We start from the raw sequence: 25,158 nt of genomic DNA, 5'->3' as shown, positions 1-25,158 counted from the left end.
CCAAGCACTAGAGTGCAAACAATAACAATGCAACTCAATCCCTCCGCCTGCGGACCATAATCCAGTATCATTGGCGCATATTAGAAACCGTTCAAGCATTTTCTCCTTCTGTGGCCAACACTTCAGACGTGCCCAATAACTTTTCCAGCTCCAGAGTCTGCGTCGCCTTTACGGTCTCCAAGAGATCTCTGGTGCTCCTGCGAACACTCTTTCCAGAGTCTACAGACATCATGCTGACACTGCGCCAATGCCCCTTACGATCATCAACCACCGTAACCGAGGGGAAGTGACGAGTGACTGGGCCTGAGTACATGCGTGGTTTGATTGTTGGAATGGTTAAAAACCCAGTGTTGGGAATTTCCGAGTCCACTTGGGATGGTCCAGCCGTAGTCAGACCACCCGATACATGTATCGAGTCATCCGTGACACCGCTTCGTTCAACTTCAGTGTTGTCCAAAGATGCCGGAAGTTGTACACAAGCCTGGTACATGCGAGATAGTCTCCTTGCACTCAGTGCTCTGTCGGGCTCTGAAGGTCTGCTTTCGACAACTCCATCCACCATGCCAGGTGAGATAGTCTTCTCAACCGACGACGTTGATGAGGCAGACCCAGATCCTTCTTGACCGCTGTGCACAGACTCGGACTTATCGTTTTGGTCGTTGATAAGCGAAGCAGGTCCGATCGAATGCTCATTCATACACGGGGTTGAATTGTGGTGATGATGACCAAGAATGTCAAGTCCTTCCTCCTTGATGTGATGACCCTCGTCTTTGATATGGTTCACGGCACGAACCAGCTGATCTTTGGCTCCCAGATGTTGGGGAACATCTAGACGCAGAGGTAGCAATGGAGGTAGAACCTCAAGCTCTGGATGCTCCAACCTGCCACTTGTTGCTATGGACGACCTGCGGTTGCGGGCTGCTGACGATGTGAGGAGGTTAGAATAGTAGCGAAATACGGTGCCAAACGTCATCGAACGGGACTTCACAATCCAGTTTCTCCTTTTGGAATTGGCCCCATGTGGCCAGCTCTCGGGCGAACTTGTGATGTCTTCCAGAGAGGCAGTTTGGTGCACATTGCGTGAATCCTCGAGTGCAAAGTCTCGAGTGACAATGCCGTCATGGCGGTCGGCTGCGCTACAGCGACGTTCTCGAGTATGCGAGGGGTACCGACTCCAAGAACGGGGCGGTGTCATTGTGTGAAGATATGCTCGAGTTCCTTTGGTGGTAACCGTATTCATAGTCCAGATGGTGCTTCGCTTCCTTTTGCGAAACATAGAAGGATCGCCTGCAGCAGCGGGACTTTGAGAGGGTCCAAGATCATGCATACTCTGACTTCTACGGGCCGCTGGGGGTCCTTCGGCATCCAGTGGATCCAGATCATCAGCTGCAGCTGCAAGCCTTGCATCACTGCACGATGGAAAGCCAAAGGGGCTTGTGAAGACAGGAGCACGAGACGAAGAAGGCGTGACCTCAAGCTTCTGATTACTCGGGCGGAGGAAGGCTGCTTTCTCGAGCTGGTGCTGTTGCAGGGCCTTTTCCATCAACGCTTCTTCTGTGCCCTTTCGACCTGGGCTTAGAAGGGGACTAGCACGATGCAGGGTAATTTCAAGTTCATTTCCTTGATCTTCAGTTTCTGGTTCAGGGGTCTTGGGTCCACCCGTTGTCGATTTGCGGCGGCGGTTGTCTCCAGCGACAGAGAGACTCCTCTCATAGTTCACCATAGATTGTCGAGACTGCAGAGATGCACCAACAACCAGAGAACCGGTCGAGAGCGGACTGGGAGGCATCAAATCTCCCTTGCCAGTGAAGCTGATAGCACGCTGACCGTTGTGCGGCTTGGATGAAGATTGCGGCACAGCCAGTAGGTCCTGAGTATCGCCAGTGCCGTCATACATTGCGTTGAGAGATGATTGGGTCTTGTCACTCAGCAATGGCGTGCTCGTGCTTCGAAGTTTGGACCGTGTGAGTTTTGGGAATAGAATGCGTAGGACCGATCGACGCTTCTTAGTTTTCTTGACTGTGGAGCAGTCTCTCAAATCTTCTCTGAATCTGCTGAGCTTTCCGAGACTTCCAGAACTATCACTCTTTGGGAGCGAGCACGTCGTGCTATAGACAGATCGATCAATATGCACCGAACCAGTCAATGATGGAGACAGCCGTACATCAGAATGAGATGCTGGATCGCTTGCTAGTATGCTGATGCCAGTTGATGCCGACACAACTCTTTCCGCTGGGACAGGAGGGATGGCCTTGCGCATGTTCCTGAACTCGGGCCCGTCTGCAGCCACCGAATCACCGCGGATGGTCTCTTCGGAGAAGTCAGATGGTTGCTCCACTGGCGACATGAGCGATGCCTCCTGAGCTGTACTTGTCCTGCGGCTGTATATAGAGGACGACTCGTCCTCGAGAACCTGCTCCCAAGTAGGGGCTCCAACTGAACCAAAGCCAAAACTGGATATACTTCTACAACGCGACGGTGTCAACGAAGCGAGCATAATGCTGTTGAGACTCGCGTGTTTGTTGCGGTTTTCCGGATCACTGGCAGTGGAAGCGTCTGATACCTGCGATTTGGTACGCAAATGCTGTGAAATCTGCATATCATGCAAGTGTAGGGAAGTGGCCGATTCTTTCTGAACTACTTTATGCTTGCCACTGGTTCTTGACTTGGTCATCAATAATTGCGAATGACTCGGCATGAACGAGGGGAGCTGAGAAATCGGTGGGGCAGGACGCACAGAACTGGATGCCCATATCTCATTTGTATCCATGAATGTTGAACCTGGCAGATGAACAGTGAGTGCATTTGCAAAGTCTTGACGGGTGTCGGAAGACGACTGTGAACGCCTTTGATGTGATGCAGCGTCTGATGAGCCAGAGGTAGGAGGCACACTGAGAGAGCGACATTGTTCATCTAAAGTCAATGGACGTGGTTCGATTGGTTCAATCGTCTCGACATGATGCCCTGGTTTGCTGGCAATCATACCATGATCATCTTTGAGAGAAGCGAGGCGAGACTCGGTCAAGCACAACGATTGAGCATCATCATCGTAGCCACCAGCGAGATCTGCAAAGCCATGCTCTGTCTTCTTTCGAGCGAAGGGTCTAATCGACTTCTTGGTTGTCTCTTTATCGGGGTTGTTCGTTGCAAGACTCTTGCGACTAAACTGCCTACGCAGCTTGTTGGTGAAGCTGGGAGAGTGAATGATACTTTCGTCGACGTCAGGCTTGCGATGTCGTAGTTTGAGAGCGTCAGGATGATCCTCCGGCAGAGAAGTAGCAACGAATATTCGCTGAAGTTCAAGGTCGTCTGCTGGATAGATTGGGCGGTTTTCATCTGTGAGACCGTCTGTGGTGGTTGGGGTATGCTTGCTGTGACCAAAGTGCGTTTTGATATTGGCCAGCGATTTGAAATGTCTGACGGGTCGTGAGGGCATATCATCCGGTGATTCGGACCGAAGAGGTGCAGTACAGCAAAGCTTTGCTGCCGCCATGCTGAGATGTGGATTCGCTGTAAGGGGCAATCTGGAATGAAAAATGTGGAGTTTAAGAGCAATGTGACGAGGGAATACTTGCACATGAACTGGAGCAAGTATGTGTGCAAAGACTTGCGGCAGGCGGTATGGGATGCCAGCTTCCTACCTTGAATCGACTTCATGGTGCTCGATCTTGGATAGAGAAGGAGCATTGCACCTCCCCATGCGCTAGAATTTGTCACATCCATCTCCAATGGCAGCGGTGCGCAGTGAAGTTACCCATTGTATCGAGCAATAGCAAGCCATCCAGAAAGAACGACTGTTGACGGTTCTCTCTTTGGACTACGAGTAACTCTATGATTCCGATAGTCATCGTGCATGTCTACAGCTGTACGAGTGACAGACTTCAGCATATGGGAAGATGAATCATGCCCCGTCCAATAATTATGCGTCGCAGGCAACTGGCGCTTTGTGTCGGGTTGAGAATTCTCCAGCCTCCGCAATCGGCCCAAGAACGAAGCTCGTGCCAACAAGGGCAAGCGGGTATGATTCACCGAGTACACAATTTGTGGAGAGAGGTCCAGATTGCGAGAAGCGCCAGGAAACATGTGAGTAATTATGTTGCGTGTCCGGGCCGGGCATATCGAAGAGCAATGACATGCTGGCAAGACACGTCGCCTAGAAGGACAAGAACAGGACGTGTTACGAGAGATGATGAAAATGCACGAGTAATCGTGTTGGTGAAAGAGAGCTTTGGTGGCAGGTTAGCGCGTTCTGGGTCGAGATCTACATACGTAGGGTGGGATTGATGGAGTCATTGGAATTCAGCCAACGCCAGAGGTCAACAATATCAAGCTGCCAAAGTGCAACGAAGGAGGCCGACCAAAGCAAGAGCACCGAGACAAGCACAAAGAGGTGGACACGAGAAAGGGCATGCGGGCGCGAGTAATCACAGCCCTTTTGAAGTTTGATCCAAGGGCCAATTCCAACAATGGCGTGATGGCGCACCGCGGGGTCTTTCAACGTTTCCAGTGAGCGCGCAGCTCCGCAGTCGAAGGGGGCCCGAGCGCCATAGCGAAAATCTGTCGACTACTTAAACTCGCCAGCACTGCATTCCATTGTTGCCTCCATCCGCATCTCCCCTATCCTCTTTTCTGTTCATTTTCTTTTCACACATCAGCAGCCATGGTTCAATCTTCGATCTTGGGTTTCCCCCGCATGGGACGTCTGAGAGACTTGAAGAAGGCCAATGAGGCATACTGGGCCGGCAAGCTCTCGAGAGATGACTTGCTCGCCGAGGGCAAGAGACTTCGTGGCGAGCACTGGAAGATCCAGAAGGACGCCGGTGTCGATGTTATTCCCAGCAACGACTTCGCTTTCTACGACCACGTCCTCGACCACATCCAGATGTTCAACGTAAGTTTCTCCACGTCTCCCTGGCTTCATACCCCAGAATTCTGACCCCAAAGATAGGCCATTCCCGAGAGATACTCAAAGCACGGCCTTGACCCCCTTGACGAGTACTTCGCCATGGGTCGTGGTCACCAGAAGGACGGCATTGACGTTCCCTCGCTCGAGATGGTCAAGTGGTTCGACTCAAACTACCACTACGTCAAGCCCACCCTCCAGGACAACCAGACCTTCAAGCTCGCATCCAACCCCAAGCCCGTCCGCGACTTCCTCGAGGCCAAGGAGGCCGGTATCACCACCCGCCCTGTCCTCCTCGGTCCCGTCTCTTTCCTTGCTCTCGGTAAGGCCGACCGTGGCCAGTCCGTCGAGCCCATCACTCTCCTCGAGAAGCTCCTTCCCGTCTACGAGCAGCTTCTGCAGGAGCTGAAGAAGGCTGGTGCCGAGACCGTCCAGATTGACGAGCCCGTCCTTGTCTTCGACTTGCCCGCCAAGGTCAAGGAGGCCTTCAAGCCTGCCTACGAGAAGCTCTCCGCTGCTCAGGGCCCTCAGATCGTCCTTGCCACCTACTTCGGTGACATTGTCCACAACTTCGACGTCGTTGACGCCGCTTTCAAGAACCTCTACGCTCTCCACGTCGACCTTGTCCGTCACCCCGAGCAGCTCCAGCAGGTCGTTGACCACCTCGGTCCCAAGCAGATCCTGTCTGCTGGTGTCGTCGACGGTCGTAACATCTGGAAGACCAACTTCAAGAAGGCCATCGAGGTCGTCGAGACTGCCGTTCAGAAGCTCGGCAAGGACAGAGTCATCGTTGCCTCATCCAGCTCCCTCCTCCACACTCCCCACACTCTCGCCAGCGAGAAGACCCTCCCCGAGGAGGTCAAGGACTGGTTCTCGTTCGCCTCCGAGAAGGCCGTCGAGGTTGCCATCATCGCCAAGGCCGTCACTGAGGGCCCTGCTGCAGTTCGTGAGCAGCTCGAGGCCAACGCCAAGTCCATGCAGGCTCGCGCTTCATCTGCTCGCACCAACGACGCCAAGGTCAAGGAGAGACAGTCCAAGATCACCAAGGAGATGCACAACCGCCAGTCTACCTTCGACACCCGTTACGCCCAGCAGAAGGAGCACCTTAGCCTTCCCATCTTCCCCACCACCACCATCGGTTCCTTCCCCCAGACCAAGGAGATCCGTCTGCAGCGTAACAAGCTTGTCAAGAACGAGATCACCGCCGAGGAGTACGAGAAGTTCATCGAGAAGGAGATCCAGGATGTTGTCAAGATCCAGGATGAGCTGAACCTTGACGTCTACGTCCACGGTGAGCCCGAGCGTAACGACATGGTCCAGTACTTTGGTGAGCGCCTCGACGGCTATGTCTTCACCACCCACGCCTGGGTCCAGTCCTACGGCTCTCGCTGCGTCCGTCCTCCGATCATCGTCGGTGACATCTCTCGTCCCGCCCCCATGACTGTCAAGGAGAGCAAGTACGCCGCCAGCATCAGCAAGAAGCCCATGAAGGGTATGCTTACTGGTCCCATCACCTGTCTCCGTTGGTCCTTCCCTCGTGACGATGTTCACCAGTCTGTCCAGGCTCAGCAGCTTGCTCTTGCTCTTCGTGACGAGGTTGTTGACCTCGAGGCCGCTGGTATCTACGTCATTCAGGTCGACGAGCCCGCTCTTCGTGAGGGTCTCCCTCTCCGTTCCGGCAAGGAGCGTGAGAACTACCTCGACTGGGCTGTTGACAGCTTCAAGCTGTCCACTGCTGGTGTCAAGGACTCTACTCAGATTCACTCTCACTTCTGTTACTCTGAGTTCCAGGACTTCTTCCACGCTATCGCCGCTCTTGACGCCGATGTTCTCTCCATCGAGAACAGCAAGAGTGATGCCAAGCTCCTCAAGGTCTTCATCGATGAGGACTACCCCAGACACATTGGTCCCGGTGTCTACGACATCCACTCTCCCAGAGTTCCTAGCGAGCAGGAGATCAAGGACCGCATCGAGGAGATGCTCCAGTACCTCAAGCCTGAGCAGCTTTGGATCAACCCTGACTGTGGTCTCAAGACCCGCCAGTGGAAGGAGACCAAGGAGGCTTTGACCAACATGGTCAACGCCGCCATTGCTTACCGCGAGAAGCACACTTAAACAACAACAACACCAACAACATGCATCCATTTGAGATGACAGTACCTTTGGCATGACAGCACTCAACAGCTGCATCAAAACATTCATTCAACAAACGTGATACCCCATTTATTCAACTATAATGATTGCATGACGGAAGACGGAGTTCAACAAAAGGCTATGGAATCGGGTCAAAAGTTATGGACCATCACGATCTCAACGATCGAATCTCATGAAATGGCGTCCTCTTTTTGGGAGTTGCTTAGATAGACATCTGCAACAAATTCTTATGACATTTATCTTGTCAGAACACACACTTTCTGCTCTCTTCTGTCTCGATTGTGATTGTGTCGCGAGTGTCCAAGTGCTTTGCATCGTGCCGAACTCCTCACAACAGGGGTCATATGGATTATCAATCATGAGCAATGTTCGCCAACTCGTTGTGAAGTGCATGACAGAGAGCAGATCAAGATACGGGATCTAGTCGAGAGCCCTGAACCGCGCTGACATTCCGCCGCGTCGTGAAATCGAGAGACTAAACCTAATATTTGTACAGTTGATGGCGATCACACGCAATGGTTCATAATTAAATTGAAAGACTAGGCTTCTGGGACAAGACTTGACGACCGAATAAAATATGCATAGCATGCTCTCACCTTACAGCCAGTCCGCCCAGCTCCAAGTCGACTTCTCGCCTGGCAACCTGCATGCATCAATCTCTTTTTGAGTAACGTTGTGCCATGTCTCCAATGGAATCCAACCGATATAGGCACGATCCCCAAAACCGCCAATCCAATAAACATCATCGACGACAAGTCTGACCCAGCGGCTGGTGTGAATTCGATTGCCTGGTAGCCATGCAACCGCATCAGGATGATTTTTGACGAAGCAGGTGGCAAGACCAGCCTTTGAAGCATCAGAGTCGTCAATGTCTTCAAGGTGACCAACAAGAGAAAACCGAGGTAGACTGGCAGCGCTATGCCAATGACCATCTTGAGGGTGCCAGCGTAGACTCAAAGTAATGTTGCTGCCAGCTGCCACGTTTTTGAATGATGTAGCAATATCTATGGCAAGAATGGTAGGGTTGCCACTCTTTGGCTCACAGTCGGCATAGTAGTCCATCAAGCCGATTGGAACGCCTCCCAGTCCATGAGGTCGTTGTTCTGTGGAGTGAATGTCATGGTGATTTGCCGAGGCGTCAGAAGGGAAAACAGTCGACAAAGTGCCAATGTTTTCCAGACGAAGAACACGGCGTGCTTGGACAGCAGACTCGTGCACAGAAGGGATGCTGAAGCCCGAAGTCGACTCTGATGAGGGGTTGGAGAAGATGTGCTGGCTACCGGGAAGAAGTGAAGCCAGAGATAAGCCAACGAGTCCAAAGCCGGTAAGAGCCACGTCTGTTAGGTGCATCTCGATTATGTTGAATTGTTGAAAGATTGATTATGGAAACAAAGGATGGCTCGGGTGTTCAAAGATCATATCTTGATCAGATGGACGGGGGATGATGGGATGACTTTCCGCCAAGGCGCTAGATGCTAAGCGAAAAGCGCTGCCGCCGGTCTAACACAGATTCACTCATTTTTGCGTGCACTCTCCTCGAAGGACGACCGACGACAACTTGCGCCATCGTGAGTATGCCCATTTTTCACCGCAGCCCAATTCTACGACTCTCGAATCTATCACCGTCCTTTTCGCTGTCAATTTTCACCCAATTTTGAACGAGCGACGACGACTAACCTTTGTTCGCCACCCACAGGCCGCCTACATCAACCTTTCAGTCATCCAACAATCCCCATAAATCGACAACATGGGTAAGGTCCACGGATCCCTCGCACGTGCCGGTAAGGTCAAGTCGCAGACTCCCAAGGTACGATCAATCCACCGCCATCCGCCAGGCCTTGCGGCAACCGCCACCCCGCCGCAAAATCCAGTCTGGTTTATCGCGACAGCCTGCTAATACATATGCGCTTTCAGGTTGAGCCTCAGGAGAAGAAGAAGACCCCCAAGGGCCGCGCAAAGAAGAGAATCACGTACACCCGCCGTTTCGTGAACGTCACCATGACCGGTGGCAAGAGAAAGGTGCGCACACATCTCACCTTGCTCTTACAGCAGCCAACAAGTGCTGACACGCAAGCAGATGAACCCCAACCCTACCTCGTAAACGAATTCCGGATCTGGAGTTTGAGAAATGGGGCAAAGACGGGCACATGGATAGCACACAGTCTGGCGACACCCTCGATTCATCACTGGGCAGCCAGACCGTTTCCTAGCCCTGGCAACTACGATGATGATTCAAAACCCTGGCGGACATGCATGGCTAATCAGCTGCTGTTCGTAAGTCGGAACAAATGTCGCCGCAGAGACTGGTGTACATCTGGCGTCTTTGGTAGCTTTTTTGCAACAACGGTTACTTCTTCTGAACATTCTCCGCGCAACTTATCCCGTGATGAATGTGTCTTTCTGCTAGTAACATGGCGGAAATGTTTTGACTTGCTCTGTATGGAAGGAGATGATGCAGGTCCAGCCATAGTGATATCCATATTGCCACAACATGATCACTACAGCCATCTGTCTTTTTGCAGTGCAAGCGTGTACGGGCTTTGTAATCGAGCAGGTATTGACGGCTTATCGCGAGCCACTGACTTAATTGACATGATTGATACTCGCACTGAAGCTCCGCAAGCACAGTAAACTGCCGAGGCGGTACGTCACCCTTGACCTTTCCCCGGTTTATGCGTTGCGCAACTGCAACTTCACCAAACACCGAACACCATTCATCTCACCTCTCTAATTGCATATACACCAAACCGTTACCAACATGTTCGGTGCACTCAAAGGTCTCTTCAAGGAAGTAGGTCTTGCCAACTCTCAAATAGCGCGTACCCGGTTCGCCCACTGACTGACACGATCAAGGCTGGTGTCAAGGACGTGATCACCTTGTTCCACTCGCCTAGCTCCCCTGCCTCGATCCGCGTCCACACCTTGCTCAAGCAGACTGCTGCTGCCGCTCAGACAACCGCCACTCAAGATCAAGCTTCGTCTCACCCGCAGCAGTCCAAGATTGAGAGAACAAACTTCGAGCTCGGTACGCGACAGCCTTGCGACGCCCGACCGCTTCAATCGCTCACTTCGCTTTGCAGACGTACAGGAAGGCGCCCCGACTAGCGACCAACTCACAAACATCTTCGAATACCTCGGCCAAGACAAGATTGGAAATGTCATCGAAGGTGCCTCGAGCCCTACCGAAGCCCTGAGAAAGCTCAAGGAAAGTGGAAGCGCCTTTCAGAGACCGCTTGTTGTGGACTGGGCCAATGGACGTGCCGGTACGAATTTCTCATCTTTTGAATGTCTGTCACTTCTTAGTTCATCACTGACGTCCTCACAGTCACTGGCGACAATGAGTCCGAGATCTTGAAGCTGCTCAACTCTTCCCCCAAAGCCTAATCACACTGCACTGGTAATATTATCCTACCATACTCCTGCTCAGGATAGTGCTCATGAGTCTCATGTAATGGGAAGATGCTGTCATTGGGTCCATAATCAGGATGTTCACGTACGAAGGGAAGGCACGTCATCATATTCGGCATTAGGGAACATTACGTGGTTTCGAAGCGGTGAAGACTATGAAGGTCAGAGCTCGCAAGACAGCAGGGTAGCTGCAGACATTCGGGAGCGAAGTGAAGAAGCAAACGGTGCATGTTGAGGTTAAACCAAGTCCGATATGGGTTGCATGGGCATACAGGCTCTCAATCTTCCGTAAGTAAAAACAACGAGCTCGCCAGTTGTGTTCTCTTTCAACTCAAACCCATCAAAGAATATCAAAAGAAGTGAACGGCAGTGTCTTTCGAAATCCGAGACAGTGAGGAAGCGTCTGCCAGACCAAACGTGTCGTTTGTCGACTGTCGTGTCTTTGATTCGCACCTTCTTCACTGTTCCAGCAACTTTCACGCCAGCTCAAGGTCTTCACCACACTCACTACCTTCCAACTCACTTTTAAATTTCTCCGTCCCTCCGACCTCAGTCATCTCTTCTGCACGACACATCCATAACAGCATTGCGCGCAATACCTTTTCTTCTGCCCAGCCGCCATCTAATTGTCACTCTCGAGCTCGACGACAGCAGGCGCCATGGAGCATTCAGATGAAATGTCTGAACAACAACCTGTCGCCGACACATTGCCTCTCGAACGACCAGTCGTTGTGCGCAGTGACCCGTTCAAAGACATTAGGCCTTTCATTGAACACTTGTGGATAACTCGTACCAACATGTGCCGCAACCTCTATCCTGACGAATTCCCGCGCGGCACCAAGGAGAAACACGCTACCAAGGAACAAGAGGACGAATTCATACTCCGCCATTTCTCTGCCGATGATCTTCACGAGCAGGGCGGTCGGTTTTTGAAGCAGGTCCTCTACTCTATCGCCAAGTACAATGAGGATAATGTTCTGAGCCGCGCTGCAGCTTGGGCAGAGCAGTACGAGTCATTCTACGCCAACCCTGGCATGAGCGTATCGCAAATCAGAAACGTCCTTGATGAACATCAGGGTGCCTACTTTCCCGACTCGTTCCTCAGCCGCGCCGTTTTGGTCATCAACTACGCCCTCAAGCATTTGCGCGACATCCAGGACAAGGAATCCACTAATGGCACTGCCACTGAGCGTGTTTCCCCTCCGCATGCTGCTATTCGGCCGAGATCAGGCCCTGTAGAAGTACCGCAACATGAGCAGGCATTCTTTGATGGTAAGTCTATCCTCGTTTTCGACATGAAATGAACATTGTTGCTCACTTCTATCAGCTGCACGTCAAGCTTCATTCGTTCCCGGTCATCTTGCATCGAATACGCTGCCACCTTCTGTGCAGAACCATCAACAAAACTACATGGCTGGCCCGCCTCAAAGCGAACATATTCGACACGGTCCTTCGCTTCTCCATGGCCAATCTCGTGGCAATCGCGGTACCCCACGCCAATCTCAAAGACAGGAGAACCGTGGTCGTCATCGTCGTTCGTCTGGAAGCATGCATTCTCCTCAACTGCCCATGGGTCCAATGGTACCCTTGCAGCAGATGATGCCCATCAACACCGCCACCGGTTTTCCCGATTTCGATCCTAGTGTTTCTGGCTTTGTGGATGCTCCTCCTGGCTATTCACCGGCTTCATATCAGATGCCACTCGACGATCGTTTCGCACCACTCAACATGCACGCCAACGCAGACTACTACCCTCCAATCTCATATGTGCGTGCGCCTAAGCCTCGTATGCTTCTTTCAAATGGTTACGCTGGGGACCTCGATACGCATTTCCAGCACCAGATTCCTGGATCTTTTAATCAGCATGACTCCCGATCTAGCTTTCAGGCTCCCAACAGTCCTAGGATAGTTGATCCGCACTCTTTCTCTCGCTTCCCCGACGAAAGATACTCTCACCAGCGTCCCCATGTGTCTTACGGCTCGAGAGGTGGTCACCGCTCTTCCTTCAACTCTGGCAGAATACGTCGCTCATCAGTTCGTTCAGGGGACGGCTGGCAGGGTCAGAGAGAAAGCAGACCCTTTGAAGGTCCTCAGAGGAGGGCCCATTCCGACCGTGCCTACTTGGCTCAAGAACGCAGGTATGAGATGAGAGAGAACCGATCCCAGTCAGATATAAGCGGTGAACATGGCTACCCGCCCCAGAGGAACCAGAGACAGCCGCAGGCCTTCTCTTCGGTACCGGATACCGATCCTGACTGGAGCTGCGGCCCTGACTTCATTGGCCAACGCCGAGTGGATATCAACACGCTTGTCATGACGAATCTTCAGCCGGGATTTTCTGTGAGTGCTCTTGAAAAGTATATCACAAGCGTGGTGAATCACAAGCGGGTGGCTGTAAGACATAACAACCCTCCTACGTCGATTGCGTTTGTCAGGTAAGCCACTTGACCCTTTTCCCTGTGCTATTTTGTCACTTCTACCCATCTCCCGCGAGCACAATGAGAATCATCCGGCCTACATGAATGCACAGTTTTTGCCAAGTTGCTTGTGGAAGGCGTAATATTTGGTGCTTCTCTGCGGGCGAATGCACGAAATTCAAGAACACTGTGCATTTCTACAGCTACGCGCATGACAACTCTTAGCACAGGGGAATGCCGTATCGTACCCCGTTCACGCTAACATGTTCAGATTTCCCACCCACGCCGATGCCAACGACGCGCTTGGAATCAGAAGCATGACCTTTGATGGCGTTCCCGTCACCCTCAGAGTTCCTTTCAAGTTCTGGAAGGCGACCGACAATAAATACTTTCCACCTGCTCAAGCGAGACAGTACATAGAGTCTGGCGATTGGTACCGTTCGAGAATCGGGAACCATGGATTCTCTGTAAGTGAAAACTATCAGCTGCAGGAATCCGGCATGTCAGAGCATTCTACAGCCAATTCGGAGGCCGCAAATCAACCTCCGACCTCTCAGTTCGTTTCTACCAACGAGAGATGCGATCCAAACCTGAGTGCCCCGGTCTTCGAGGAAAGCGCTACCAGCGACGTCGACGATACGGGTGCTCCATTTGGCGGCTACAGTGGACCTGTGCTGCCTTCGTTGTCAGAAGCCAGCACGCCTCGAAAATACTCTGCAGTGGCACAAAACATCCTGGATGCAGGTGTTGACGATGAGCAAGCCTCTCAGACCGGTCCCCTGTCTGTATCAGATGTCACATCGACCGGAGCGACACCAGTCGTCGAAGATGTCTCAGTCGAGTCAGCAAGCCCTTCTACACAACGTGCATCGTCACCTCTGAATGCTGCCATGATCGAAAAATGTCAGGTCAACAAGGAGTCACCATCTGAAGACTACTCATCTGTCTCAGACTCTAACAAGCGAGGAGATAGCTCGCCAAAGGAGGACGCCGACGACAGCTTTCAGACCGCTGCCGAAACGCCTGAGCCATCAACCAGAATCATCACACCTCGATCTACGCCTGCCGAGGCTGAAAAGTCTGGGTTTGAAGAGACCTGTTATGCAACACCTACTCTCAAGTTGCCGGCGGAGAAGGCAATCTCTACAACACACTCTTCTGCCAGCATCACAGAGAGCGACGACAATGCCAGCATCTCGACTGCTAGCCAATCCTTGGCATCGTCCTTGCAAGCATCGGACAAGACTGCCACCTTGCGGTCAGGTCCGAAGCAGACTGAATCTTTGAGTCCTTTTGCACGGCAGGCACAAGCTAAGAAGAAGGATCGCAGATCAAAATCTGTCAAGTCAAAGAATAAGACCAAGACTGATCTGGAGCAAGAAGAACCGGCAAAGGCTGGCGCTACCATCTCTGCAAGTCTTGCAGAGTATGACGAGAAGGATGGGTCGCAACCTCTCAAGTCGGAGCAGAAATCCGAGACCGAGCCAGAGCAGTCTAAGCAAGTCAAGGTCGAGATTCCAACTCACGCCGGTCCCACGGGAGATGATACGAAGCATTTGAAGAATGATGTATCAGAGCCAGCCGACCCAGAGAAGGAGACTAATGTTGGCCCGATAAATCTGGAGAAAGCCGAGACCGATTTCTCAAAGATCAAGACTGTATTGCAGGGATCGAAGAAGGCTGAGATCAACACGCCGTCCGACACCATTATCAGGGACAAGCGTGCAGTGCACAGCGAGAATACTGACCCACGCAAACCGAAGGTTACAGTGGATGAAGAGAAGCATGGGGCGCCCAACGCCCTGCAGACTCGCGAAATCGTTTCGAAGGGTGATCAGAAGACCATCTCGACCTTGTCTTCAGTGACCGCACTTCTTACTGGTGCCCTTAGTAGCATGAGCTCGAGCAAGTCCAAGGCTGAGGAGCTTACTGCACAAACTTCCACCACAACTCAGTCGGATGATGGAGGATCAACAGCTGTCACACAGCCTGGAGTCATAACTTCAACGACAACCAAGAAGCCCAAGAAGAACAAGAGAAAGAAGAAGTCCAAGAATACCGCACCAGTCCGCGAAGAAGACGTCTCTTCGACAGAAACTCTGGCACATGAAACACCTGCTGGATCGCCCATTTCTTCGAAGGCGTCTGCTCAGCCCCACTATCCCACCGGAGGCGCCTTGTGTGAGCGTACAAACATGCTGGACAACACCTTGTCGAGCCTGGGCATCACAGAGGGATCTGTTGTCGAACTAGGTCCGAACAGCGTAGGCTACCGTGCCACTAATGCCGGCAGCACAAGAGAGAATCTCAACCTCAGAGGCGTCGAAGGTGAAGTAGAAAAGTCCAGACGTAAGATGCAGGAGATGGCGGAGAAGGAAGCACTGCTGAAGATGAGAAAGGGTTGATCGGAATGGTCAGTTCGGCCAGTGCGGAGGTGTCATGCTGCCAAGTTCTTCGAAAGGCTCTCCAAGAGCCCAGTATGAGGTTTCCTTTTCTTCACTGTTATTATTGTTGCTCCGAATACGCTCGCTAAGATGCTCGGTGGTTTGAAGGGGCAAAAACTACTAACCCTCTACTATTCCAGAATGTTACCACTCGTTTGTCTCAGTTCTATCTCCAGCAGGGGATATGGTAGTCACAGTATCAGTGTTGTGTTTCGAGGGTTGGAAGAATCCATGACAGGCCTAGACAGTGGACCTAAGTACGGTCTTCGATGAGGATCTTGAAAGCTTGCAATGGTCGATAACTTTTGTGTTTCATTGAGAATGGTCATTATATGTCTAGTAGTCATCACCTCTGCTCACAACTTCCTTGACGTTGGGTCTCAACAGAATGGTCTGTAATGCTTGGTTAGCGAAAGCTTTTGTATTCTGAGAGTTGATATGTCACTTACGTGCTCATACTGTGCAGTGTACGAGCCCTTGATATCGACCAAGGGAGGGTAGTCTTGCACGATACCGGCTTGGACGAGATTGTTGAGCTGTAAAATTGGTCAGTGTTTTCCTTGAGATGTCGAAATCATAGGATTACTCACTCCGAGCAAGTACTTGTCATGACCAAGACGGTCAAGATATCTCCTGCAGAAAGGCAGAGTGCCAAAGTTCTTCTCGATGCTCTTAAGCAGCGTCTTTGCGCTCGTGGTTCTCAATGGCACTCTAGGCGCATCTGCGACCTTTGCGTAATGACTGCACTCCATATCTTCTCTCACGTAACCCTTGCCGGTAGAGCCGAAAGTCTCGATAGCGAAAGTCTCACCCTCCTCCATCTTTGTCTGATCGCCTCCCTTGACGATGGGTACACTCTTTGTACCGTGGATGGACCATTGTCTAATGTCGTGGCCGTTGAGGTTGCGAATACACTTGATGGGGAAGGTTTCACCGCCAATCTCGCACTCGTAAGATTCCATGGCTTCCTGGATGGCGGCGCCAATGTCGGACATGCGGACATCGATACCTGCTTCTTTGATACCAGTGTTTGTTGCGTCCTTGACGGCGGCCAGCAGATTATCGTAGGTGGGGTCGAAGGACATGGTGAAAGCGCTGTCGACGATGCGACCGTTGATGTGGGCACCGAAATCGACCTTCATGACATCTCCCTGTTGGAGGATCGCCTTGTTGCCGGCGTTGGGCGTGTAGTGGGCGGCGCAGTGGTTTATGCTGAGACCGGTGGGGAAACCCATTCCTCCTCTGATGTTGTCGCCCTCTTCGAGACCTTGATGGCCGGTCAAGTGACGCACACCATTCTCAATACCCTCGGCGATCTCGGTCAGGGTCTGTCCGGGCTTGATGTTTTTCTGGGCCCATTGGCGAACTTGTCTGTGGACTTCGGCGGCCTGGCGGTACTCGGTGAGGTAGTCGTTGCTCATGCGATCAAGGTGTCTCTTCTCCTCGCTAGTGGTACGGTAGTTGTTGTCGTCGATGTACTCGCAGATTTCTCCTTCGGGGTATGCGCCATTGGGGAAGAGCTGCGAAATGGGGACTCGTGGTGGGTTGGTCTGGCCCTTTGCTGTTCCGCTGGCGGCCTTCTTCTTCTTTCTGGGCTTTCTCTTCTTCTTTTTCTTTGCAGCACCTTCTTCTCCTCCCTCATTGGCACCTTCGGCATCGTCGCCTTCGTCATCCGAGTCTTCAGCTTGACCCTCTGCGCGCTTCTCTGCTTCGGCAGCAGCTCCTTGGGGAATGTTGCCCTTGGATTCCTCCACTGAAGGCTGGTTAGTACTTGGGGGTGTCTAGAGTCAGGTAAGAATTGTTGATATGGGGATAGCTGTACATTTGAGGGCGTCCGCGCCGTTGGTGGTATCCTCGACGGCAGACATGTTGGATGGTAACACAAAGATCAACGACTCGAGGGTCCGAAAAGTTGAAGACCTCTCGGGTGGAGCGACGCTAAGGCCAAGCTTCGAGGCAGATTGAGATCAGATTAGACAAGAGCCGTTGTCCGTAGACGTCATCAAGGTGCCGAAACAAAAGCCATTCCGCTCCTTCTCTGCATACCAGACATCTGCCACTTTCTGATCAACGGAATGAGGCATGATCCTCCGCCCAATTCAATTTCGTCCCGTAAAGGGACGCCCTGTGCCGCAACTCTTCTTTAGGAATCCTCTGTTCCAGCGCTCCTTTTACGCCTCGCCAACTCGCTTTGATGACGGAATTCCTAACCACTATGCAACTCTGGGCATAGACACGACTGCCTCTGCTGGAGACATCAAGAAGTAAGTACACTATGTCTTGGCTATCCGCATTGAATCGAGAAGCTGGGAGAATAAAGAGGCGTCCAACTCCATTATTGAACACTCCAAGACCATCACGCTAACAATCAACAATAGACAATTCTTCAAGATGAGCAAGCAACACCACCCAGACCGCAATCCAGACGACCCAAAAGCCGCCGACCGCTTCGTGAAAATCTCCGAAGCCTACCACGTCCTAGGCAGCGCCGAAAAACGCGCCCGCTACGACCGTGATTTCCTCCGCGCAAACCACCCCCCATCATCCAATCCCCAAGGCTCCTACAGTAGTACTGGTCCAGCAGGAGGTCGTCCAGCTACTGGTCTCAGCCGTCGCCGAACTCAGTTCAAAGGGCCGCCCCCTTCATTCTACAGAAGTGGTGGATATGGCAGTTTCAGCCAGAAGCGTTCGGATGCTGCGAGTACAGGATCGCATCAGTACGAGGCTGCTGGTGCCAGTACGGATAGCAGCAGTGCGCAGGACGCACCTGGTACTGGTCCTTCTGGCTTCCAAGCTGGTTTCAACAATGATGTGCCGCATTTCGATCGCGAGGGCCATTTCCGGACTCATGATAATGTCATGAAGAACAGGCATAGATCAAGACGGCGAACGGGAGGTGTCAGTACCGACGACATTTTGAACAACACCAGCATGTTGTTCAACTTCGTCCTACTCAGTGGTGTCTTGACAGTCATCTTTGGTGTTAGCGGCATGCTCTTTAGAAAGACGGATGAGAAGAAGAAACTATAACGTTACGACGCTTAGAAAGGAATCGAATACACAACCAGCATATGGCGGGCTCTTGTCTTCAAGGAGAAAGGGCTTGTGTACAATTTTATACTGGGCTTTATTACAACTGGAGTAGAATTTTTGGATAAAAAAAGGTGTGCATAGCGGATGTCGCATGATGCGCTTCTCTTTCTATTTCTCCTCAAAAATACATGACACATGTCTACATGGGCGATTTTTCGTTTAACCCTCGAAGACGAAGCTGGTGCCGATCTTGTGGCCAGCCTCGTTGAGCTTGTTGGTGTCGAGCGAAAGACCAACACCGAAGGTGGTGCCAGCGTTGAGCTTGGTGTTGTAGGCAAGAGCAGCGATACCGCGGTCGTTGATCTTGGCCTGTAGAGTGGATCTTTGTCAGTAGGTCTCCATGAGAAAGAAGAGTCAGGGGTAAATCTCACCTTGGCGAAGGAAAGGGGGTCGAGCTTGTACTTGGAGGCAACCTCAAGACCGACGCTCTTACCACCCTGGAGGTCGTAGGTGGCCTTAGCACCAGCCTCGACGTTGGAGTTGACCTTCTGGTAGTACGAAGCGGCAAGAACGCTCAGGTTCTGCATGGCAATGAGGGAGGCGGTGAAGGTAGGGGCCTGGTAGCCGAGACCAGCGCTGTAGCGGGTGATGGCGGCCTTGGAGACGTCGTAGCCAGCCTCAGCACCGGCAACGAAACCCTCGTGGCCGACGGTAGCGTCAATGAGGGCGTTGATGTTGCCAGCAGCGCTGTGGTCGAGGAAAGCGCGGGCGTGGAGGTTGGGCTGCTTGAAGGTCAAGTTGAGCTTCTGGGCGGCCTTGCTGGGAGCGTTGGGGTTGAAGAGGTTCTGGAACTCGGCCTTGACGGGCTGCGACATGAGGCTGGCGAACTCGACCTTGGTGTCGAGGAGGGCGGCGGTGGTCCAGCCCTGGGTGACGGTGATACCTGATTTAGAGCGGTAAGTAAGATAGACGTGATGTTGCGATGAGTCGTTGGGGGCAGAGCTGGTCTTCTTCTGGGCAACAGGCACGCTGACAATCATCAGGTACAGCGACTGGCGCGCAGAAACAGGCAGCGGGAAGAATAAGCGGCTCATTTGCAAGAAGTGCGTACCCTGGGGCTTGAGAGTGTATTTGCCCTCAAGCTGTATGACTTGTTAGTAGGCGCAATGAACACGAGCGGTATAGAGCAACGCACAGAGGCAGTGGTGGCACCGTCGAAGGCCTGCTTGCCCTTGACGGTGACGTTGGCGCCATTGGGAGCCTTGAGCTTGACCTCAAGGTTGGCTGTGTCGCGCTTGTTAGTCGTGCTTTTCTCACGTTGCGCCGATGCGATCCAACATGCCGGCCTGAGTGTGGTAGAAGTCCTTGTTGATCAGCTGCACACATGTCTGTTAGCCTGTGTTTCTCTGGCACTCGGATCAATGGCACAACTCACGTCGTTGGCGGCCTTGCTGAGGTCACCGTAGGCGGGGAGAGGCATGACAGGGATGACTCTCTGGGCGCCGATGCGGCCATCGAGGGGCTTGCTGATGTCGGAGAAATCGGGAGCGGCCATTGTGTAGATGTGGGATGAGGAGGGGTGTGTAGAGGTATAGACCAGAATGTATCTTGGATGCCGAACAGAGGAGAGATTGTTCTGTTTGGTCCGAGCTCCCCCGTTCTCTCCGATTCCGTCCACGTGTGAGCCTTATCCAGCGCAACATGTTTCCTTACGAACCGCCAACTCAATCCTCCACAAACATTGGAAGGTTGATCATCCCTAACAGCAATCACTTTGTGCCTCTAACTTATTTCTCCTGGTCTGCTGCATTCCCGACCCTCGAATAGATATGCTGTCAAACTAGACATTGCACCTTCCGCCAACCCGGTTTCAAGAAGCCTGCACTTGTTACATGGCCAATCATTTGACTAAGATCTCATGGCCGCCCACGGTAAAGACGAAACAGGACGCTTCACGAGCACTCGGAGAGTCGCACGAAGAGTTGCGTGTGATTGCGCAAGCATCACCCTGACCAAGATATATGATCACCATTGGTGTCCAAACCTGACGCACATACAGCCTTCAGGATCACGAGAAGAGAGAATTAGCAGAAGGCAAGGAAATTAGATTGAGAAAAGGAAACGACACTATTGAAAGTAGTGAATGCTACAGTTAGAAATGCCAGGATATTGGCCGGGATCCTTTTGTCCCGCATGCGTGATTCTTCCAATTGACCTGATCAATGGTCTGCCCTCCATCTGCGAGTCTCACCCTCGGTATCACGACTAGGGTGGAGAGCCGAATCAGGCCTTGCAATCGACGTGCCGTACTGTGCCTCGAAGTCGTAAGGTGCTGAGATGTTGACAGGCAGCGGAGGCCCGACGCTGTCCTTCTTGCGACCAAAGAACTTTTTCTTGCTGCACCATGTAGCGCGAGAATAAAGTGATGGCGAGACAGGCATTCTTTGTTGCTGAGGCTCGGGTGATGGACTGTGATACGAGGGCAGAACATACTCCTCTTTTGTGCTGACGCTGGTACGGAACTGCTTCAACGAACCGTCAGAAGTAGTGCGAGATGACACTGACTTGGCAGTGCTGGCCGAAGTATTGCTGCGGTGGATAATAGCCGCCTCTGCTGCAGCGTCAGCTCCTCGGGCCCGCACTTGACGTGCTGTAATGCCCTGGCTTCTGTCTCGGAATACAAAGGTCTGCTTCAAGTCAGTAATTAATCTCACGTTAGCGTCCAGGGTCAACTTACTGCAACGAGATTGAGGAATCCGAGGATAAAGATGAGGATGCCAGCCATGATGACGACACGCCAGAATGCCATGCCTAGGTGTTCCTGGCTGTTGCTTGGCTTGTTCAGGCATGCGAGGACATGGATACCGAGAATGATCATGATTGAAGCAAGGCCGACGAAACCGTGTTCCAGACTGAGCATCGGCCAATTGCGTGAAAAGTAGCCACTGAAGATACCGACTTCTGAGATGATCAGGAATATGGCCACAGATGCTACCACAACGTGGATGACGGCATCGAAGAAGAAGAACTGTTTCTGGTCAGCGAATCCCATACAGTACGATGATTTTTTCTTACGCTTGAATCAGTGGTTGTCTTGATGAGCATGAGGACGCTTGCAGCAATGACGGCAAGCAATCCAGTAATGTTCATGCCTTTCAACACGTTGAGAATGACATAGCCCGAGCCAGCCAGTGACTTGGAGGAAAGTGCCATTTTTTCGGTGGTTATGGTACTGTGAGTTTTGGGAAAGGGTAGATAAATAGATCTTTTGCACGTTAGACAGGAGCATCATGAAACAGGTTTTCAACACTTACAACTTGGTAGGCCAAAGTCTAAGAAACATTCGTGTACTTGGTGAAGTGGTGCGATCTGGCCAGCAGATACTTGATGGATTGAGCTATTGCAAGAAAGAGTCGTCAGGTGAATAGCAAGGAAGGAAAATGGTCAAGGAGAGACAGAATCGAAGGAGCTTGAATCAATTAAAGAAGGGGAAGAGACAATGCAACGCAATAGAGACAAAGAGACAATGCAACAATAGGAAATATGAATGAGGAAGCACGACAATGGAAGAATCGAGGCTGAAGGGGAAGGCTCTGCTTTTCTTGCCTTCCCTTGAGCGCCGTCAAAGCTCATGACTCCCTCGGTGCAGGTGAAACATGTTCTCAGACGCTGTTTGTACGACTTTTACAACAACCGTAAAACACTCTGTGGCAGCTTCCTCTTAATCCAGATGTCAGGGAACAAACCATTGGTCGAGATTGTTTTTGGTGTAAGCGCCGCGTTGGCGCTTGAAGGTAGGTGAAGTTTCATAAACGGCGCCTGGCAACATGCCATTCTCGTGGTCGTCGCGAGGACCTCAAGCTAAGGTAGCTGGCCATAAAAACCTTTGATAGTGAGTCTGTCAAGTCGCAGTCATCCTCAATCTCCACGTGAACATGTGTACAATGAAGCCTTTGTTCCGCGAGTCTTGCACACTTCACGCCAACGACAATGATGATTGTCAACTATCATACTGAGTGTGATTGACTCTGCACCATCTTTGTCCATCGATCAATTTCATTGTGAAAGCCACCAGAAGTATCTGCCGATGCCATTCTTTGGGACATCAGCAAAATGGTGGTGCATACCGACTGACCGCAAGCGTACCGCTTACTTGGTGCAGAAGAGCCCGCCGAGCACGACTGTCTGCAGCAACGCTCGGAGTTTTGTTGCTCTCTTCTGGAAAAAGATTTGCGCAGCCAGTTAGATGAACAATCACCAAAAAGTCGTGGGCTTAGATAAATCGAATGGAACGAAGTAGTCGAGTGGTGTTGTTCTAGAAGCTTGTGATCGTTCGGTGTCCATGGGGTTCGGGCATGCAGCGGCGAGCCGCGCGATAGTAAAGTGTCTTGGCGATGTCTGGAAGCGTGCTAAAGTGGTAAAAAGGGTCTAATTTGCCAGACACTTTCTTTCTGCCGGAGTTACCTATCCAACGCTTTTTCCTTGACCAGCGCTGTCTTTCTCCCTTTCCTTGCTCTGCAACATTTATCCCAGAAGCACCACACATAATCAGTCAAAATGGCTCGCGGTAACCAAAAGGAGAGAGCTCGTGAAAAGACCTTGAAGGCTGCTGGCAACGTCGTAAGTTTTTCTCAACAGTGATCAACAATTTTTGAGGGGTGACCGCTTTGCTGACTCTTTGCCTTGTCTAGAAAAACAAGAACAACGTATGATTACGCCGCCCAACTCATAAATACAACATTCCCTAACGATGTGACAGATGTCCGGTGCTGAGCAGGCCAAGGCCAAGGACGATGCAGCCGCCATTATGCGTGCAAAGCAGGCCGCAGGTTCGTTTCCGTGGTGGTGTTTCTATCTTATGGATCTGACATGTTACAGCCGACGCCAAGAGAGCCGCTGAGGGCAAGAAGTAAACTAAATCTTCTTCTCTTTGCGTATCAACACCCCCTGGCGTAATCAAGGCTGCCGGCGAGCAGAAGTCAACTATTTATGGGCCATCGCGACAACATCCGTTTGCCGAGCGTTAAGCGATGGAATTGGTCTTTCCGGCGAGGTCTAATCGTCTCAGTACTAGAGGATATTAGAAAAACACGTTTCTTTTCCGGTTCATTTGATCTCACTTCCTTCCAGAATTGCACATCATCAAAGATTCTTCGAAACGAGACTTGGGAAGACGACTTTCGAGATTGAGTTCTATCAGATAACAGCATTGGGCAAACAGTCGTCTGGCCCCTATTCATGGCTAGGCTCCTGAAAACCCAATCTGGTGCAGGGTAGACAGAGCGAAGCAGGTCAAAGTGCTTCGTTCACTGCCAACAGTCGTCCCGAATGGCTCTCGGGCGTCGTGGTGGGTAGGCACCTTCGCGCTGGGAAGATATGCGTATGCTGCTGCCTGGACCGGTGCTTCAACTGTGCCAATTGCGTTATCGCTAACGAGCATTCTGTGCTATCGGATAGTGTATGTGGTATCGACCAGGCCTGAACTCTCTCTGGAACGGCACGTCCAGTCCTGCCGACAGTGGACTATTGATGAAGAAGTAGAGACTCAGATTGAGTCAATCAGGAAGCTGAGTGACTTTGAGCTGCCTGGGCCTGAGCCTGTTGCTTCCCTTCGTAGAGGCCAGTGTAGTATCCTGCAAAGTACCAGGATGTCATAAGTGCTTTCAAACCTTCATCTTGGACTATCTTTGTCAGTTCTGCATCAGCATGTTGACTATTTTTCTAGACTTACCAGAGTCGAGAAGAACTTGTGGCGGAGGGGGCTGTTGAGTAACAGAGGCTGACGATTCTGCTTGTGCTTCGATATGTAGAGGTGCTGAATCTGCAGTAGATTCCTGGACAGGCATCTTGTGTTCTTCGACGGATTCCCAGCGTGGCAGACCAGTGGTTTCGTCGATTAATTCGTTCTCCAGATTAGTGGCAGATCTACTCGCGTTTATTAGCTTCTGATCAGGAAGGGACAAGGCGGTATTTCTGACTGTGCCTCTTCTTCCTTCTCAACAGCATCTAGAACATCCTCGACTCTCTCACCCCGTGCAGACATGCTATGGTATTTCTAAACAGATAGTAAGCACGTGATGCTCATCAAGCGTATGTGAATAGTGACCTTGTATTCCTCCAGCGCTTCGTTCCATGATTGAACTAGAGCAGAGTCGTCCCAAATCTCACTCTCGGCGGGCTGATGTTTCGTCATGACTGTTGAGAGGTTATACGGCGAGCGGACTGTTGTCGGAGGTGGTTGGAGAAGAGCAAGCGGCTGATCGGGGGAGATGTCTGGCGCCCCGGATTTCTCGAAACTTTTTGGCGGCAGGCTCGTTCGTTCGCTCGACTTTTTTGTTACTCTTTTCTACCACAATTTTTATTACACAAAATACTCCAAAATGTCCAAGGTTGATAGCAAGAGCAACAAGCGCAAGGGTACTTGATTGAATTTGTGACAATTCCGCTGGTCTGACACTAATACAATTCATCAGGCGCATCCGAGCCCAGCGTAACAACCAAGAAGGTCAAGACAACCATCGTCGAGAAGCCTGCACCCAAGTCGGCCCTCAAGAAGACAGAGACCGCAAAGCCTAAGAAGGAAGTCGAATCTACCGCCGCATCAACCAGACCCTCAAGATCAACAAGAAAGCGCGCCGAAGACTTTTTGGAGCCGGAAGAGAAGCCTGTAAAGAAGACTACCGTCAAGGTCGCCCCTGGAAAGGTTGAGAAGGTCACCGTCACCGAGTCCGTCAAGCCCGCCGCAGAGAGTGCTTCGTCAAAGGTCTCAAAGGCAAAGGCCAAGGCCGCCCCCAAGGCT

General features: G+C 51.7%; 12 protein-coding genes across 12 annotated transcripts; 6 read left to right on the top strand and 6 right to left on the bottom strand.

Moving 5' to 3' along the window:
- Positions 1-91: 91 nt before the first annotated feature.
- M438DRAFT_403357 (uncharacterized protein) lies at positions 92-3,493 on the bottom strand (the record flags this gene model as incomplete). Its single annotated transcript, XM_029909655.1, has 1 exon — positions 92-3,493. The coding sequence occupies one exon, from the start codon at positions 3,491-3,493 to the stop codon at positions 92-94; it is 3,402 nt and encodes a 1,133-aa protein (XP_029764262.1).
- Positions 3,494-4,660: 1,167 nt separating this feature from the next.
- Positions 4,661-7,018, top strand: M438DRAFT_267000 (methionine synthase; the record flags this gene model as incomplete). The annotated part of the gene is made up of 2 exons (XM_029900150.1): positions 4,661-4,891; positions 4,949-7,018. The coding sequence occupies 2 exons, from the start codon at positions 4,661-4,663 to the stop codon at positions 7,016-7,018; spliced, it is 2,301 nt and encodes a 766-aa protein (XP_029764261.1).
- Positions 7,019-7,654: 636 nt separating this feature from the next.
- On the bottom strand, positions 7,655-8,407 carry M438DRAFT_267583 (uncharacterized protein; the record flags this gene model as incomplete). The annotated part of the gene is made up of 1 exon (XM_029900194.1): positions 7,655-8,407. The coding sequence occupies one exon, from the start codon at positions 8,405-8,407 to the stop codon at positions 7,655-7,657; it is 753 nt and encodes a 250-aa protein (XP_029764260.1).
- Positions 8,408-8,770: 363 nt separating this feature from the next.
- On the top strand, positions 8,771-9,261 carry M438DRAFT_343167 (ribosomal protein S30). Its single transcript, XM_029904923.1, has 3 exons — positions 8,771-8,864; positions 8,972-9,076; positions 9,135-9,261. The coding sequence occupies exons 1-3, from the start codon at positions 8,805-8,807 to the stop codon at positions 9,156-9,158; spliced, it is 189 nt and encodes a 62-aa protein (XP_029764259.1). The 5' UTR covers positions 8,771-8,804; the 3' UTR covers positions 9,159-9,261.
- A 554-nt stretch (positions 9,262-9,815) lies between these two features.
- On the top strand, positions 9,816-10,441 carry M438DRAFT_332526 (uncharacterized protein; the record flags this gene model as incomplete). The annotated part of the gene is made up of 4 exons (XM_029903514.1): positions 9,816-9,848; positions 9,911-10,082; positions 10,138-10,320; positions 10,383-10,441. 4 exons carry the CDS (start codon positions 9,816-9,818, stop codon positions 10,439-10,441), a joined length of 447 nt encoding a protein of 148 aa, XP_029764258.1.
- A 683-nt stretch (positions 10,442-11,124) lies between these two features.
- Positions 11,125-15,287, top strand: M438DRAFT_352795 (uncharacterized protein; the record flags this gene model as incomplete). The annotated part of the gene is made up of 3 exons (XM_029906817.1): positions 11,125-11,737; positions 11,793-12,900; positions 13,154-15,287. 3 exons carry the CDS (start codon positions 11,125-11,127, stop codon positions 15,285-15,287), a joined length of 3,855 nt encoding a protein of 1,284 aa, XP_029764257.1.
- Positions 15,288-15,662: 375 nt separating this feature from the next.
- On the bottom strand, positions 15,663-17,194 carry M438DRAFT_332524 (peptidase M24A, methionine aminopeptidase; the record flags this gene model as incomplete). The annotated part of the gene is made up of 4 exons (XM_029903513.1): positions 15,663-15,719; positions 15,776-15,862; positions 15,917-17,079; positions 17,149-17,194. 4 exons carry the CDS (start codon positions 17,192-17,194, stop codon positions 15,663-15,665), a joined length of 1,353 nt encoding a protein of 450 aa, XP_029764256.1.
- A 191-nt stretch (positions 17,195-17,385) lies between these two features.
- On the top strand, positions 17,386-18,667 carry M438DRAFT_291213 (DnaJ-domain-containing protein). The gene is made up of 2 exons (XM_029901739.1): positions 17,386-17,590; positions 17,705-18,667. The coding sequence occupies exons 1-2, from the start codon at positions 17,409-17,411 to the stop codon at positions 18,354-18,356; spliced, it is 834 nt and encodes a 277-aa protein (XP_029764255.1). The 5' UTR covers positions 17,386-17,408; the 3' UTR covers positions 18,357-18,667.
- M438DRAFT_291210 (uncharacterized protein) lies at positions 18,534-19,914 on the bottom strand (the record flags this gene model as incomplete). Its single annotated transcript, XM_029901738.1, has 5 exons — positions 18,534-18,728; positions 18,791-19,501; positions 19,555-19,643; positions 19,702-19,735; positions 19,795-19,914. The coding sequence occupies 5 exons, from the start codon at positions 19,912-19,914 to the stop codon at positions 18,579-18,581; spliced, it is 1,104 nt and encodes a 367-aa protein (XP_029764254.1). The 3' UTR covers positions 18,534-18,578.
- Positions 19,915-20,983: 1,069 nt separating this feature from the next.
- M438DRAFT_252193 (uncharacterized protein) lies at positions 20,984-21,572 on the bottom strand (the record flags this gene model as incomplete). Its single annotated transcript, XM_029899658.1, has 3 exons — positions 20,984-21,046; positions 21,097-21,387; positions 21,435-21,572. Coding segments are annotated over 3 exons (492 nt in total), but the record flags the coding sequence as incomplete, so codon positions are not given.
- Positions 21,573-22,812: 1,240 nt separating this feature from the next.
- On the top strand, positions 22,813-23,299 carry M438DRAFT_137862 (uncharacterized protein). The gene is made up of 4 exons (XM_029898871.1): positions 22,813-22,979; positions 23,051-23,065; positions 23,119-23,188; positions 23,249-23,299. The coding sequence occupies exons 1-4, from the start codon at positions 22,917-22,919 to the stop codon at positions 23,257-23,259; spliced, it is 159 nt and encodes a 52-aa protein (XP_029764252.1). The 5' UTR covers positions 22,813-22,916; the 3' UTR covers positions 23,260-23,299.
- Positions 23,300-23,523: 224 nt separating this feature from the next.
- Positions 23,524-24,589, bottom strand: M438DRAFT_343163 (uncharacterized protein). The gene is made up of 4 exons (XM_029904922.1): positions 24,466-24,589; positions 24,338-24,414; positions 24,091-24,284; positions 23,524-24,040 (listed from the first exon to the last, which is right to left on the bottom strand). The coding sequence occupies exons 1-4, from the start codon at positions 24,550-24,552 to the stop codon at positions 23,919-23,921; spliced, it is 480 nt and encodes a 159-aa protein (XP_029764251.1). The 5' UTR covers positions 24,553-24,589; the 3' UTR covers positions 23,524-23,918.
- Between the last annotated feature and the right edge of the window lie 569 nt (positions 24,590-25,158).

This window comes from Aureobasidium pullulans (assembly GCF_000721785.1).
Source record: "Aureobasidium pullulans EXF-150 unplaced genomic scaffold scaffold_3, whole genome shotgun sequence".
In the NCBI taxonomy this organism is placed as follows: domain Eukaryota; kingdom Fungi; phylum Ascomycota; class Dothideomycetes; order Dothideales; family Saccotheciaceae; genus Aureobasidium; species Aureobasidium pullulans.
Note: the sequence above shows the minus strand (reverse complement) of the source record. Positions and strands in the feature narration are given on the sequence as shown.

Coding starts and splice junctions, on each gene's coding strand:
- M438DRAFT_343167 (XM_029904923.1), top strand. CDS start 8,805: ATGGGTAAGGTCCACGGATCCCTCGCACGTGCCGGTAAGGTCAAGTCG. Junction 8,865..8,971: donor TCAAGTCGCAGACTCCCAAG/GTACGATCAATC, acceptor ATGCGCTTTCAG/GTTGAGCCTCAGGAGAAGAA. Junction 9,077..9,134: donor TGACCGGTGGCAAGAGAAAG/GTGCGCACACAT, acceptor ACACGCAAGCAG/ATGAACCCCAACCCTACCTC.
- M438DRAFT_291213 (XM_029901739.1), top strand. CDS start 17,409: ATGATCCTCCGCCCAATTCAATTTCGTCCCGTAAAGGGACGCCCTGTG. Junction 17,591..17,704: donor TCTGCTGGAGACATCAAGAA/GTAAGTACACTA, acceptor AATCAACAATAG/ACAATTCTTCAAGATGAGCA.
- M438DRAFT_137862 (XM_029898871.1), top strand. CDS start 22,917: ATGGCTCGCGGTAACCAAAAGGAGAGAGCTCGTGAAAAGACCTTGAAG.
- M438DRAFT_343163 (XM_029904922.1), bottom strand. CDS start 24,552: ATGACGAAACATCAGCCCGCCGAGAGTGAGATTTGGGACGACTCTGCT. Junction 24,285..24,337: donor GAGAAGGAAGAAGAGGCACA/GTCAGAAATACC, acceptor AAACGCGAGTAG/ATCTGCCACTAATCTGGAGA. Junction 24,041..24,090: donor ACAAGTTCTTCTCGACTCTG/GTAAGTCTAGAA, acceptor TGACAAAGATAG/TCCAAGATGAAGGTTTGAAA.